The 14,181-nt window shown below is 31.5% G+C and overlaps 3 protein-coding genes across 10 annotated transcripts; 2 read left to right on the top strand and 1 right to left on the bottom strand.

The window, feature by feature from the left end:
* The first annotated feature begins 681 nt into the window (after positions 1-681).
* Maf-s (MAF bZIP transcription factor K) lies at positions 682-2,579 on the top strand. The gene is made up of 2 exons (XM_083035591.1): positions 682-1,049; positions 1,405-2,579. The coding sequence occupies exons 1-2, from the start codon at positions 1,017-1,019 to the stop codon at positions 1,768-1,770; spliced, it is 399 nt and encodes a 132-aa protein (XP_082891717.1). The 5' UTR covers positions 682-1,016; the 3' UTR covers positions 1,771-2,579.
* On the bottom strand, positions 2,522-4,805 carry Mt2 (tRNA (cytosine(38)-C(5))-methyltransferase). 2 transcript variants are annotated; one of them, XM_083035589.1, is made up of 3 exons: positions 4,783-4,805; positions 3,625-3,703; positions 2,522-3,557 (listed from the first exon to the last, which is right to left on the bottom strand). In XM_083035589.1, exons 2-3 carry the CDS (start codon positions 3,677-3,679, stop codon positions 2,530-2,532), a joined length of 1,083 nt encoding a protein of 360 aa, XP_082891715.1. In that variant the 5' UTR covers positions 3,680-3,703; positions 4,783-4,805; the 3' UTR covers positions 2,522-2,529. The 2 variants fall into 2 exon arrangements, with proteins under 2 accessions (XP_082891715.1, XP_082891716.1); XM_083035590.1 differs by lacking the exon at positions 4,783-4,805 and adding an exon at positions 4,274-4,415.
* A 38-nt stretch (positions 4,806-4,843) lies between these two features.
* On the top strand, positions 4,844-14,136 carry Ema (C-type lectin domain containing ema). Of its 7 annotated transcripts, none has more exons than XM_083035581.1 (14): positions 4,844-5,361; positions 5,465-5,593; positions 5,996-6,129; positions 6,215-6,372; positions 7,254-7,483; positions 7,541-7,748; positions 7,828-8,496; positions 8,742-8,868; positions 8,988-9,142; positions 9,437-9,598; positions 9,676-9,832; positions 10,001-10,304; positions 10,380-10,510; positions 10,594-14,136. In XM_083035581.1, exons 1-14 carry the CDS (start codon positions 5,288-5,290, stop codon positions 11,037-11,039), a joined length of 3,084 nt encoding a protein of 1,027 aa, XP_082891707.1. In that variant the 5' UTR covers positions 4,844-5,287; the 3' UTR covers positions 11,040-14,136. The 7 variants fall into 7 exon arrangements, with proteins under 7 accessions (XP_082891707.1, XP_082891708.1, XP_082891710.1 ...); XM_083035582.1 differs by having other exon boundaries at positions 6,215-6,363; positions 10,594-14,135; XM_083035584.1 differs by having other exon boundaries at positions 9,694-9,832; positions 10,594-14,135.
* The last annotated feature ends 45 nt before the right edge of the window (positions 14,137-14,181 follow it).

The raw sequence follows: 14,181 nt of genomic DNA, 5'->3' as shown, positions 1-14,181 counted from the left end.
CGCGTATCAAATAGTAAATAACTAGTACATTGGTTCAGTTATTGGCTGATCAGCTCAAATTCACTACTTGATATGCGTATCAAGTGCTCGATGTAAACTAGGCCAGTAAAATTTCAGATTTGACCAATCACAGCACAGAATCATTTTAATCTGGATTATTTTGATTTTCTCGCGAAAGCACCCCAGATTAAAATAATCCTGTGCTGTGATTGGTCAAATCTGAAATTTCACTGAATTTCATTCAGTTCAATTTCAATGAAATTCAGTGAAATTTCAGATTTGACCAATCACAGCACAGGATCATTTTAATCAGGATCATTTTGATTTTCTCGCGAAAGCAGCCCAAATAAAATAGAAAACAGGCAATAGGAACAGGAAATAGAAAATATCTAGCAATAGAAGCAGCGGCCACATTCCAGCAGGCTCAACCGCTAAGTAGCAATCGAACGTGATTGGTTTTTCTCGTTTTTCTACTTTCAAATCCAGCCAATTAGCGTCGAATGACATCGGAAAATCTAATAATATTGTCCAACTGTTGAATCCTGAATATGGCCAAAATGTGATGCAATCGAATAAAGAATTTTTAATTAAAATCCCGAAAATTCGGGGATGTTAAGGTGAAATAAAAGTTAACATATTTTTTAATGGGTAAATAGTTCTAATTTTTTAACTTAAAAGTCACCCGAAGATCAAATAACATCACTACATGTCTTTTTTAAAATTCCTATAACTTTTGTCTGAAACATTTATTTTTATTTTTTGCTCTATTTAATATACGTCCATGTTTCAATTTAAATGCCTCCTCTTGTATAAATATATACAGGGTGTCTATAAAATATCTAGGATGATGTTTTTGGAATGGTGCTTGTATTCTTGTATTGACGAGAATGGCGAGTACATCTTTCTGGTCGACGAGAATGACTAAGCATATTTATTGGGAAAGTGCAAAAGACAGAGGAATTCGGGCGTTTTCGAGACTATTTTATTCTCGAGCGTGAAAAACTACCGAATCGGAAATGACCATGGATGGAAAAAGATCGATAAAAATGGTATGTCATGCAGTCCATATCGCACGATGGGTAGCGCATCTTATTTTGTGGACGCTAAATTCTCGAACTCGTATACGACTTTTGTGTGCAGAGATAATGATTTCAAATTTAGAATCATATATAAAAATAATGACATAAATTTGAATTTCACAATTTCGAATTTAATATTTCACAAATTTCAACATTGGCAAAGCTAAAAAGTTCCTATTACATACACATGCATATTGATTAAATATATTAATAGATAATTTCATCGTGTGCAAATGAGAGAGACAAACGGTTTCGTTAACATTTTATACAAAAATGTTGAGATTTCATCAAATAATGGTTGTTTTATATTTTCTTATTAATATAGGATCCATTGTCACCTGGTCCGTGTCTGGACATCAGCGACGATGAACTTGTTACAATATCAGTACGAGATTTGAACAGACAATTAAAATTACGTGGACTATCCAGAGAAGAAATTGTGCGTATGAAGCAGCGAAGACGTACGCTGAAGAATAGAGGATATGCAGCTAGCTGTCGTATAAAACGTATTGAACAGAAAGATGAATTAGAATCTGAAAAGACTCAAGAATATCGAGATATGGAAGCTATGCAAGAGGACAATAATCGTATGAGGGAGGAGGTAGAGTCTTGGCATTCAAAGTATCAAGCACTGAAAAAATTTGCCCAAGAAAAGAAAATTATTATTCCACCAGACTTGGAAACCATATAAAATTTAAATGTATAATGGAATTTGATAAATATTTTAATGTTGTAACGCGTTTGTGCTAATTCTTGTTAGATTTTAGAAAGTTTTATTTGTAGGAGAGGAGGCTTTAGGTTGCACATCTTCAATTCATTTATTCAATAAAAATAATAGATATATGGCATTCTAAATAAAAATTTAGAATGTTATATAATTTACGTCATTTTTTTAAATAGAAATAATGTTATATTCTTTTAAAATGTATATATAAATATAAAAGAACATACTTTATATATATATATATATATATATATATATATATATATATACAGAGTGTTAAAAAATTAGACTGACAAACTTTGAAGGGAGAAAGAAGACTTCAAAATAAATATTTTTTGTTAATAGTAATTTTCTCTACAATGTTTAGTTTTAATATTACATGATATGAAATATAAGTTTGTGACTTTTCAATTTGTCACTTTTATATTAAAGTTAATGGAGGAATACTCCTATTTTATACCATATAGTATAAATTCCTATTTTATATCATGCAGTATAAATTCCTATTTTATACCATGTAGTATAAATTCCTATTTTATACCATATAGTATTTTAATCTAACAAAACTTCATACAGAAAATTAACAAAAATTGTTTAATTGTTTTAAGGCTTCTATTTCCCTTCACAATTTGTCGGTCTAATTTTTTAACACCCTGTATATAAGAAATTAGTATTAGTAAGGTCGAATTGATAGATAAAAAATAGAAGATGTAATTTTAGCAATTTTCATATAGTTTCATTTTCAATATGTAATAAAAGTATTAATCTGCTAATTACATGAACATTGACTGAATTTCCTAGCAACCTGTACTTTTGTCTATCCGTAATATGCTTTGGAAAATCAAAATCTTCTGGAAAACACATTAATCTACACACTTCTTTGGGCGAGAAGAATCTAAGTTTCAAATCTGATAAGAGTTGTACTTGTTTGTCTGAATTATTCTCCCGATTACCAGCTTCGCTATATTTGAATTTAATTATTTCATCTGCAAATGGACAATACACAGATCCTGTACCTTCTGCATAATGACCATATCCTTTGGTGAAGCAACAAGAACCATTGTTCTCAGATGTTCGTATATCTAATACCCACGCTCTCTTTTGTAATAATTTTGAGGGCAATAAATATTTAGATTCTTCAACGTTTTCTAAAATATTGTCTAATGTGTAGCACATTCTGCCAGATTTGCTATTAATTTTGCCATTCTTCTCTGCTAACATAGAGTGCTTACTTTTTGGCAGTAACTTTAATAGCTCAGAAGGTAAATCATCATTTTTTAGCGAGGGCTGTTTGAAACAAAATTTCAAACTCTTTCTTTTTGCCAATAAATAATATCTGTTCCTACTGTTTGGTATACCAAATTGACATGGGCTTAATATTAATTCTCTATAAATATAGCCACAAATTTCCATACAATGTACTAATTTGTACCTCATTTGAGATACTTCGAAACCTTTAACATTCTCAAGTAAAATATATCTTAAGCTTTTTAATTCCGGTATCAAGTTTAAAATGTGCAACAAAGAACAAGCTCTGTTGTCAAGAGTATCTTTCTTTAATCCTAATCTAGTGAAAGGTTGACACGGTGGACTCATAAATATAGCATTAAAATCCAATTTGTTCAGTTCCCGTGTGTTAAGAGACTCGATATTTCTATTCATAAGAATAGTATCTGGAAAGTTGTGACAATAGACAGCATTTGCAATAGGATTTATATCAATTGCTGCAACAACTTCTGCCACAACTCCACTTTCTGTAACAATATAAGCTTACTCTAATTCTTAAATTTCTCAAATCATAATATTTATAATTATACATACCACGGAGTGCATAATGCATTCCTCCAATGCCGCTATAGAGTTCCAGTACTTTCATTGTCAACAATTTATTCCAAATTATCTACAACATATCCAAATTATTCAACATATACAACATTATTCAAATTATCTTACAACTATTAAAAAAATACAATATATAAGCTAAATATGGATTTAGCATATTGCTAATCAAAAGTACAGGGTATAAGGAAATCTCTAGTTCTGGAGCAACATTCTTATCATCTTTAGTATTTTCTATTAACGAGTGATTTTTCAACTTTTGTGAAAGAGCTTAAAATTGATGCAGATTTCTTCGTTCACTATACCAGAATGATATCAGAAATATATAATAATATACCAGGTGTCCCATTTTAAAGGACCCACTCAAATATCTCATTGTCAGAAACACTGCGTTAAATCGAAAAATGTTTCCTACAAAAGTTGTAAGGTTTCGAGGGGGACATAACATAGTAATATTCATTTGACCTTGGGCGGCATCTCCAAGGTCAAGTGAAGGTGAGAATTTGAAGGTGAGAAGGTGAATTTTGAAGAAAATAAAAAAATGCTTCAGATAAAAGTTGTTCAAATTAATTAGTAGAAAAAGATGTTATAATAAAAAATATGGGTTTCCATTTAAAAAATTTATTCTCACCTTCACTTGACCTTGGAGACGCCGCCCAAGGTCATATGAATATTACTATGTTATGTCCCCCTCGAAACCCTACAACTTTTGTAGGAAACATTTTTTGATTTAACGCAGTGTTTCTGAGATATTTGAGTGGGTCCTTTAAAATGGGACACCCGGTATAATACTTAATAGAAGAAAATTTCCATTTCTAATTAAAAATAAGAAAACTTAACTCCAGAGCAACATTTTTATTAATGACGGATGTTATAGCATTTATTAAAATTTTGTATTATAGTCTCGACAAAAAATTATTCTTTTTCAAAATTAAATAATTTTTTAAAATTTCCTCTTGAAAATGTTCTATTTTTTGTAAATTAGTGTAGTTTGTAAAAATTAAAATTATTTATAAATAATATATATATAATTTTAAAATAAATAATTTTCTTTATTTATATTATTATTTATGTTTATATCATTCTCTATTGTTTGTTATATTTAATATTTACATGGGATCAAAATAATTCGATTCTCACCAATTCTCACCTGAGATTTTAACCTAACCTTACTTAACCTAACCTCACCTAACCTAACTCTAATCTAATCTAACCTAAATCGTATTTCTATCTTGTATTGAAAGTTGAATTTCAAACTGGATTATTATTGCCTCGTGTAAAATTCATTTCAGTTTGATTGAAAAGAGCGAGATCAAAGTGCCAACAATATAATAATACAAGGACCAATGAATGCAAGTTGAATCGCGATAAGAAAAAAAATCACTCGTACGAAGGATTAAAATCCTAACCTTGAATATACAATGTAATACAAAAAATGTAAGTCTTATATCTCGACAAAATTATCCATTACAAAGCAAAAATCGCACACGAGGTCACTTAGACCTAAGTAAAGACAAAGGGAAGCGGAGGTGTCAAAGAAAAAACCGAAAAATAACTAATCAGTCTACGACACCCATTAAAGAGAATCCTTAAAAAAAAAAAAAATGTGAGGCATATCTTTTAGCGTTTGAGATAATTGAAAAAAATGTTTCGAAGTCGAAGTTGGTTCGGTGGAGGGCTTTGGAAGCCTAAAAATCCCCATTCACCGGAGCACCTCAAGTAAGTGGAGGATAATCGATGATGAGTTCTTACTATTATGTTACTGAAAAGAGACACAAACCACATATCTTATATATTTATCTGTTATATTTTATTTTATCAGATACTTATACAACGTCTTGTCGAAAAATCAGACCGTGTCTGAGAACAACAGAGGTTTACTGGTCGAAACTCTACGTTCGATAGCTGAGATTCTCATATGGGGTGATCAAAATGATAGCAGTGTATTCGAGTAAGTATCTAGATAGTAAACGTAGTCATTTTGATGTTAAATTATGTCAAAATGACTGTTGTTGCTACCTGAGTAGAAACAACAAGATAAATTTTCTAGGATCTCGCTCTGAGATTCTTCAAGTTCATATTCTTTTTGTTATTTCGACGTCAAATATGCTGGAAAAAAATTGTTCATTTTTTAAATATATATTTAAGTATATTTTTAAAAATGTGGGACACTTATTAATAAAATAATAAATTTTTAATATAAGGATATCCTTTCTGTGGGTTTCAAAAAAAATTAGAGAGTATCCTTATATGAAAAATCTATTATTTTATTAATAATAAATTTAACAATCCTTTTTAAGTTGTAATAATTAAATGTTAATGATGCAAAATATACAAAAATATATATTTGCAGCTTTTTTCTGGAGAAAAACATGCTTTCATTCTTTTTGCGTATTATGAAACAAAAATGTGGAAGCTATGTATGTGTTCAATTGCTTCAGACGTTAAATATTTTATTTGAAAACATACGCAACGAGACATCTTTATGTGAGTGTATAATAAAATTCAATCTCTCTTCTATATATCGAATGATGAGATTAAAATATATGTTAAAATTTCTCGCTTTTTTCAGATTATTTATTGAGTAATAATCATGTAAACAGCATAATAGTGCATAAATTCGACTTTAGCGATGAGGAAGTAATGGCGTACTATATTAGTTTTCTCAAAACACTGAGTTTAAAATTAAATGCACATACTATTCATTTCTTTTATAATGAGGTAAACGAGGTATACATAATGATTCTCTGTGTCTGTCTTTTAATTATTTTGTGGTTAATTAATTAGTGGCATCTGTTGAATGAGTTTTTTTTAAAGTGATGTGTGTTTGTGTATATAATATTGTATATAATATTATAAGTTGTGTATGTGCGCTTTTTTTATACAGGTTATCCAATTTTAATCGATCCACCCTCAAACACTTTATTTTTGATTGTACAACAAAATGTTTCAAACAAAAATTGTTTGATTTGAAGGAGGACAGAAGATGGCGCTACTGACTTTTTTCTGAAGAGCGTTTTTCAAGGTCATTTGAAGGTTATTTATGTTTTTTTAAATGGAACTACTACAATTTTTTTATATATAAATCGATTACATATTTTTTCTTACAAACTGCTATGTGTTTTCTTTACACCAGCAGATTCCTTTCATTATTTTATGCATGAAAGTATTGCGGTGAGATCGTCAAAACATGAATATTTTACGAGATATTACATAGTTTATGTATCATTAGTATCAAATTTAGATATAAAAGATCTCGTAAACTATTCATTTTTTGGCTATCTTACTTTTATAACTTTTTATGGCAAAAATTACGAGGAATCGATTTATATAAAAAAATTATAGTACCATTTAAAAAAACAAATGACTTTTAAATGACTTTTGATTGACCTTGAAAAACGCCCTTCAGAACAAAGTCAGTAGTGCATCTTCTGTCCCCCTTCAAATCAAACAATTTTTGTTTGAAACATTTTGTTGTACAATCAAAAATAAAAAAGTTTTTAGGGATGGTCGATTAAAATTGGACTCCCTGTATATACGCGGGCGTATTGAAATTATACTAAAATCCATTAATCATTGATAAATTTGTGACAAGTTTATTCTGTTATTAGCACACCAATGATTTTCCACTGTACACGGAAGCAATTAAGTTCTTCAATCATTCGGAAGGTATGGTACGCATAGCTGTGAGAACTTTGACATTGAACGTGTATCGCGTCGAGGATGCATCCATGCTAGCTTTCATAAGGGATCGTACAGCTGCACCGTACTTCAGCAATCTTGTATATTTCATTGGTGACCATATCATAGAACTGGACACTTGCGTTCGAAATGATGCCGAGTAAGTGTGTCCATATTACATAAATAAGCATACTTTTGCTTCATTTTATCAATAAAGTATATTCACTTCCAGTCATCAGAGTAAAAACAGACTGTCGGATTTAGTTGCGGAACATTTGGATCATCTGCATTATTTAAATGACATTTTATCCCTGAATATACCAGACTTGAATAAGGTTTTATCAGAACACTTATTATACAAGCTATTAGTCCCGTTATATGTTTATTCTCTGATGAAGTACAAGAATGTTTCGTGCCAAATTCAGGTAGGAAAAGATTAAATCTTTTTTTTATCTTCCAATTTTTATATAGCAATAAATAACTCGTCTTTTTTTTTTTAAAAAGGATGAACGAAAACACGTCAGCGTTGTGGTAGCGCTTTTCTTACTCTGTCAAGTCTTTTTGATAGTCTCACATGGACCCCTTGTACATACATTGGCAGTCATAATGCTTATGTCTGACTTGGAGACAATTCAAACTGGAACAAATAGAGTTTTGGAGAAGCTTCAGGATATAACGTCGAATAAGTCTTTTACACTATCAAAAGCAACGTCATTGGAAAAATCGCCGGAAACTCTAAGCATTGAAACGCTATCAATTTCCGAGGAACCTGGAGCAAATGAAGAGAGCGATGCGAGAAACGTGAAAGAATTGACCGTGCAAACTTCGACTGACGATTCACAAGAATTTAATAATCATCCAAGTACGTCTTCCGATGCGTCTTCTGCTCCGACAGCGAATATCTCTGCTCTTGTGAATACGCCATTAAATAGAAACATTCCACACGAAGAAGGTTTAGAGGAAATCAAGCAGTTGAATGTGACGGATGAGGAGAAAGAGCAACGCTTGGCATTGGAGAGTCCCTTGACACCTCATCAAAGTCAGAGTGACGTATTCGAATCCTTGGGGAAGAAGCCATTTCTAGAAACAATAATTAGCGCTTTATTATGCGCGGAAAACGATTATGCTGCATTATTCGCCCTTTGCTTACTATACGCATTAGCTAATAATCGAGTAAGTATTGTATATAAAAATAGAGATATACAGGATAATTCATTTTGATCTCAACAGGCATATATTTGGAAATCATGGGGTTTTAGAAAAAAATGTATCAGGCAAAACGTTGTAGGGTTTTGAGGAGAACATAATTTTTATCTGTTAAGATTATAATAAATCACTCTATATATGTGTATCCTATATTTTTCCAAATATGTTTTACATAATAATAATAATAAATCGATTTTTATTTATTTGCAAAGGGTATAAGTCGTAAAACTCTGGATATAATCTTGTCTCCGTTCCATAATAATACAGCTATAAAAAATTCATATAATGAATTGCTCATGGATAGATTGATTCATATTATAACTTTGAGCTGTCAGACCAGTGAGTTTGTTAATTATTCTATATGTCAATTATTATTATAATATACTCTATATTATATAGCAGCTTCTGTGTTTTTCATCAAAAGAATAACATTAACATTTGTCGTTTTGTATACATAGACACCAGAGTGAGGCTTATTACATTGGAGTTAACCATTAAACTATTAACACAACTGATGGTATCCGAAGGACAATGCTTATTACGAGAGTCGCATCTGGCAGCCATTGAAGCGGCGAAGGAACAAAGCACATCTTTGCTCAAAAACTTTTACAAGGTCAAAATTGTCAGAAAATATTACAACTATATAACTATAAATACTATACTAATTATATACACTATATTATAGTATGTATGTATACATATATGGTATACTATACTACATACACTATAGTATAGTATATACATATATTATAGTATACTATAGTATATTGTATATATACTATACTAATATATACACTATATTATTGTATATAAGAGTATAGTATATGTACTATAATTACGCACTAACTATAGATACTCTTGTGTAAATGCTGTTTTGATAAAAATCGATATTAATTTTATTTATTAGAGCGAAGATATTTTCTTGGACATGTTTGAGGATGAGTATAGCGAAATACAAAAGCGACCGTTGAATGTCGAGTGGCTGATGATGGATAGCAATATTTTATTGCCTCCTACAGGCACACCTATGACTGGCATTGAATTTAGTAAGAGATTACCGTGCGGTGAGGTAGGTACAAGTGGAGGAAGAACGGGCATGCATATTTTTTCTTTTTCTAAATAAATTATATACGCATAAAACTTTAGAAAATAACGTTATTGCAGGTGGAAAGAGCACGACGCGCGATAAGAGTTTTCTTCCTGATAAGAGAACTAGCTCTGGCGCTCAATATGGAATCAGAGACTCAATTGCCTCTGACCAATCCTGTTAATTGCGTGCAAGTTAACAACGTTCTTGATCTAAGTAAGAATTATTTGTCTCGCGAGACATGATTAATTGCTCGAAAAGCGAGAATGTATAAAATATATTGCACGCATGCATACACAATTATTGCAATGTTTGATACACAGTATATTTTTGTCATTCTCAATATAGATAAATAGTGCAGAGATTTATTAACTTTCCTTGCAGATAATAGCGATTTGATCGCGTGTACCGTCGTATGGAAAGACGGTCAGAAAATTCGCCGATTCTTAGTCATCGACGTTGTGCAATTGATTCTGGTAGAACCTGACACCAGCAAACTTGGATGGGGTGTCGCAAAACTGGTCGGTTTCTTACAAGACATTGATGTGGCCGGCGACAAGGATGATTCCAGATGTCTGCATCTGACAATTTATAAACCGTTGAACAGCAGTACGGGCAATCGTATACCATTGTTATCGGCTAAATTTATTTTCGACGACCACATTCGATGCATGGCCGCCAAACAGAGGTCGGTTTTATTTTACAGCAAACTTTATCGCATTATTTAATCGTCAAACTTGAATTTGTGTCTCGAATGATTCAGGCTGACGAAGGGACGAATAAAAGCTAGACAAAAAAAGATGAATCAAATTGCAAGATTGCTAGACATTCCAACAAGCGTACCTCATTGTCCGACACCGCCCAATTATGCCTTGCGTGGTTTACGACACGAACGTGAGTATAAAATCGAAGAGGAAAAGATTGGTAAGGCAGAAATTTTTTGGAGCAAAAGTCGAATTTAAATCGAATTCTTTCAGGTATCGTCGGACGTGGTCAAAGACCGCAAAAGGAACAAGCGAGGCCGATGTTTATGGTAAACAAAGTTCCTGGATTCGCCGCGCAAATGCGTAGAGAAAATGTTAGACCAGCGACATCGCCAAGTTCCAAACGCGACGACGCCAGCTCGAGCGAGAAGGTTCATGAAAACGGCTTGCGATCTAGAGACAGCTCGCCTAAGATGCCAAGGCCGCGAAGCGAGGAGATTCCTTTGGAGGATATGCGTATCCGCAAAGCTTCCCTAACGTCTAACGGACTGAACGCAGCACATGTGTGTTTGGAAAGAAGAGACAGTCAGGGCGCCGCTTGCTCGAACAACAATGAATCTTCACCTATGATTAGAAAACACTCCGAGGAAACATCTTTCACGTCTCCGCAAGGACAAGAATCTAAATCGCGTAGAAAGGGTCAAGTGGAAACTGTGTGATCACAACTGTAAAATTTAACTTAACACAAACTAGTGTGAATTTGAACTCAACTACATCTTAAAAACTGTAGAAGATGAAATGCGTATATGCAATATTTTTAAGTTGGCAGAAAAAGTTTATTCGACTAACTTAATAAAAAAATTCTTAACATATACGTATATTATATATATATATGCGAAGGTTTTATCTTATATAACCGATAAAATATTAATTTCTATATTTTTATCAAACATATAATATGTAGCGTAGACTGCTATGTACACGCACACATATACACATATATACACACACATACATATATATATATAACGCGTGCGCACGTGCGTGTGTGTATAAATTAATTTTTATAAAAATTTATTTATGTCGAAATTTTTTATGAAAATTTCTTTAATGAAGTTATTTAATGAAAGCGCTTTTAAAATTGAAAAAAGGAGAAGAGCAAATATTAAGGTTCCTGGCTCTTCGCCGACCATGTTGGAATTGTGACGTCAGAGGCGAGAAAACACACGCCTCGCGAGAAAAAATTTTTAGATGCTATTTCGAAATAAAAAGATATTTCGATGAAACAGCACTTCAGATGGCTTTAGCACACTCTTAAAATACTTCGAAAACTATCCCTTTCCCTTTATAATTAATCAACAGCTGTAAAATGACTGTAATATGAGGTCCAGTACATCTGGTCTTTGCACATGTGCAGTCATTCCGCATGACAAAGTCTGACATCACGATCATTTTACGGTTGTTGATTGACTGTCAAGGGAAAAGAATAGTTTTCGGGGTATTTTAAAAGTGTGCTAAAGCCATCTGAAATAGTGTTTAATCGAAATATCTTTTCATTAAAAAATGGCATCTAAGAATTTTCAGCGTGTCTTTCTCGCCTCTGACGTCACAATCAAACATGGCCGCGGCGAAGATCCAGGAACCTTAAATAATTTCATTAACTTTCTTTATATTATAACTAATATAAAAAAAATTATATTATAAATAATATAAAGAAAACACTTACTGTGTGAGAGGCTGTCTTATATATGTATATATAGGAACCTCATATTTTGATTTAAATAAGAAATCTTCTTCATTACTTAAAAATACAATTATCACTTTAAGGCTCCTGCATACTCACTGCAGCCATCTTGAATTGATGACGTCAGAAGCGAGAAATATACCATGAAAATTCTTGCGACTTACGCTAAAATAAAAATGTTTTTCAATAAAATAGGGTTTGTAACCGATAGAATCGACTTGTAAAATATACCGAAAACTCTCCTTTTGTTTGGGCAAGCAATAAATAATATTTATATGTCGAATTGAATTGAGCCTAATCAAGGACGAAAATCCGCTGTTTGACAGGTATCGAAATAAAATAAATATTTGCTTTTACATATTAAATTATAACAAAATGAGAGTCTTCGGTATATTTTAACATTATAACAATTATTTTAAAAATAGAAACACTGCATTAAAATGATAAATGACGCTGTAAGTCGCAAGAATAATTTATGTCATTTTCACGCTTTATAGTTTATAGTTTTGCCAAATGTGGCGCTGTCGTACAAATTTTACGGGCCGGTATTCATATAGTCCGTTCTTATTTCAAGACCATCTTAAGGCTCCTGGCCCCTTTCCGACCATGTCGAAATCGTGACGTCAGAGGCGAGAAAACACACGCTAAAATTTCTTAGGCCGGTATTCATAGTCCGTTCTTATTTCAAGCCGTCTTAAGTAATGTCTTAAGATGCAAATACGGCTCTGTGATTGGTTAATCACATCTTAAGATTGTACTTAAGACAGTCTTAAATATAAGAACCGACTATGAATACCGGCCACGGACTTGGCAATCGAGTATGCAGGAGCGTTAACGGTAAAAAAATCGTGCAATAATGCTAATTAGATTATGTTTATGTTCCTGTTGGTAACAGTTTTTCATTAAAAAATAGTTATTTAAAAAATATATTACAGAATAAAAAATGTAGAACAAATTATAAAAATAATTACATTTATAAATTACAGAATTATAAAAAATTCGGTATATCATTAGTCCGTTAATGAAAAATCATGATTGGCAATAGATTGTGTTCGGATATTAACAACTAGTCATCACTTACGTTATCAACTGTTACACTTAATCAATTTAATTAGACAACTATATCATTTAAATTTTTTACATATCATTGCGAGACGGATTATTGCATCACTAAACAAAGCAATCAGAATCTATTTCACTGAACCAATTTTTAATTATATTAGACCACACCACAGTGTAATAATTTTAACTTTTTAACATTGTTAAAAATAATCAAATATAAAAATTCTACAACTATCTTTCTATGAATAAAGATAGTTTGATCTGAAGTTTGTTTAAATTGGAGTCAATTGACTTTTTATACTTTTAAAAGCTACTTAATTGACTTTTTATATATATCTCTTTTTTTGTTATCTCTCAATGTATATTAAAAGCTAAGAACAAATGACCTCAATTTCCAAAAGAATACACGGCACGATGATATAACGTATTTCTATTCGCATAAGAAAAAAATTTGACTTCCGTTACTTTTTAATAAGGAAATTTAAATGATTTCTTTTTAGTTCCTAATTAATATGAATTTCAAAAATAAAATCTTGTGTATTTTTCGTCAATCGTAATATTTTATATAACGTCATAACTTCGTTAATATTAAATTGTCTTCCGTATTATCAAAGTACTATTATCAAAGATTTTTGTGTGTAAAAAAGAAAAATATATCGACAAATATAAAATATATAAATTTACGACTATAAAAGAAATTTATAGTCCGTGACGCACTTTTTTATTAAGGACAAAAAAAAATTTAAATGTCAAATATTATTTTTTTTTAATTGTTAGCTCTGCGATGATGCATCATTATAATTATAGGTCACTGGATCACACACGTACTGTGTGTGGCAGTTTTAACCGCGCATAAACGACTGTGCATTCTCGATGCGAGTCCGGTATGGAGGATAAGGAGAGAAACTATGCGAGAGCGCGACCGTTCAATCAAATTGATTCCTAGCATTCACAAGCGAAAATACACTGTATACTATAGTATATATATTTGTAGTGTAAATAGTATACATATTATAGTATATATATACTATATAGTATCTCTCTCATATAATGTA

Source organism: Prenolepis imparis, unplaced genomic scaffold (assembly GCF_030444845.1).
Source record: "Prenolepis imparis isolate NDT839.2.m4 unplaced genomic scaffold, iyPreImpa1.0 SCAF_4, whole genome shotgun sequence".
Taxonomy (NCBI): domain Eukaryota; kingdom Metazoa; phylum Arthropoda; class Insecta; order Hymenoptera; family Formicidae; genus Prenolepis; species Prenolepis imparis.
The sequence above is the reverse complement of the archived record's forward strand: the minus strand, read 5'-3'. Positions and strand labels throughout refer to the sequence as shown.

Coding starts and splice junctions, on each gene's coding strand:
- Maf-s (XM_083035591.1), top strand. CDS start 1,017: ATGACCATGGATGGAAAAAGATCGATAAAAATG. Junction 1,050..1,404: donor GAAAAAGATCGATAAAAATG/GTATGTCATGCA, acceptor TTATTAATATAG/GATCCATTGTCACCTGGTCC.
- Mt2 (XM_083035589.1), bottom strand. CDS start 3,679: ATGAAAGTACTGGAACTCTATAGCGGCATTGGAGGAATGCATTATGCA. Junction 3,558..3,624: donor AATGCATTATGCACTCCGTG/GTATGTATAATT, acceptor ATATTGTTACAG/AAAGTGGAGTTGTGGCAGAA.
- Ema (XM_083035581.1), top strand. CDS start 5,288: ATGTTTCGAAGTCGAAGTTGGTTCGGTGGAGGGCTTTGGAAGCCTAAA. Junction 9,143..9,436: donor TGCTCAAAAACTTTTACAAG/GTCAAAATTGTC, acceptor TTTATTTATTAG/AGCGAAGATATTTTCTTGGA. Junction 9,599..9,675: donor AGAGATTACCGTGCGGTGAG/GTAGGTACAAGT, acceptor ATAAAACTTTAG/AAAATAACGTTATTGCAGGT.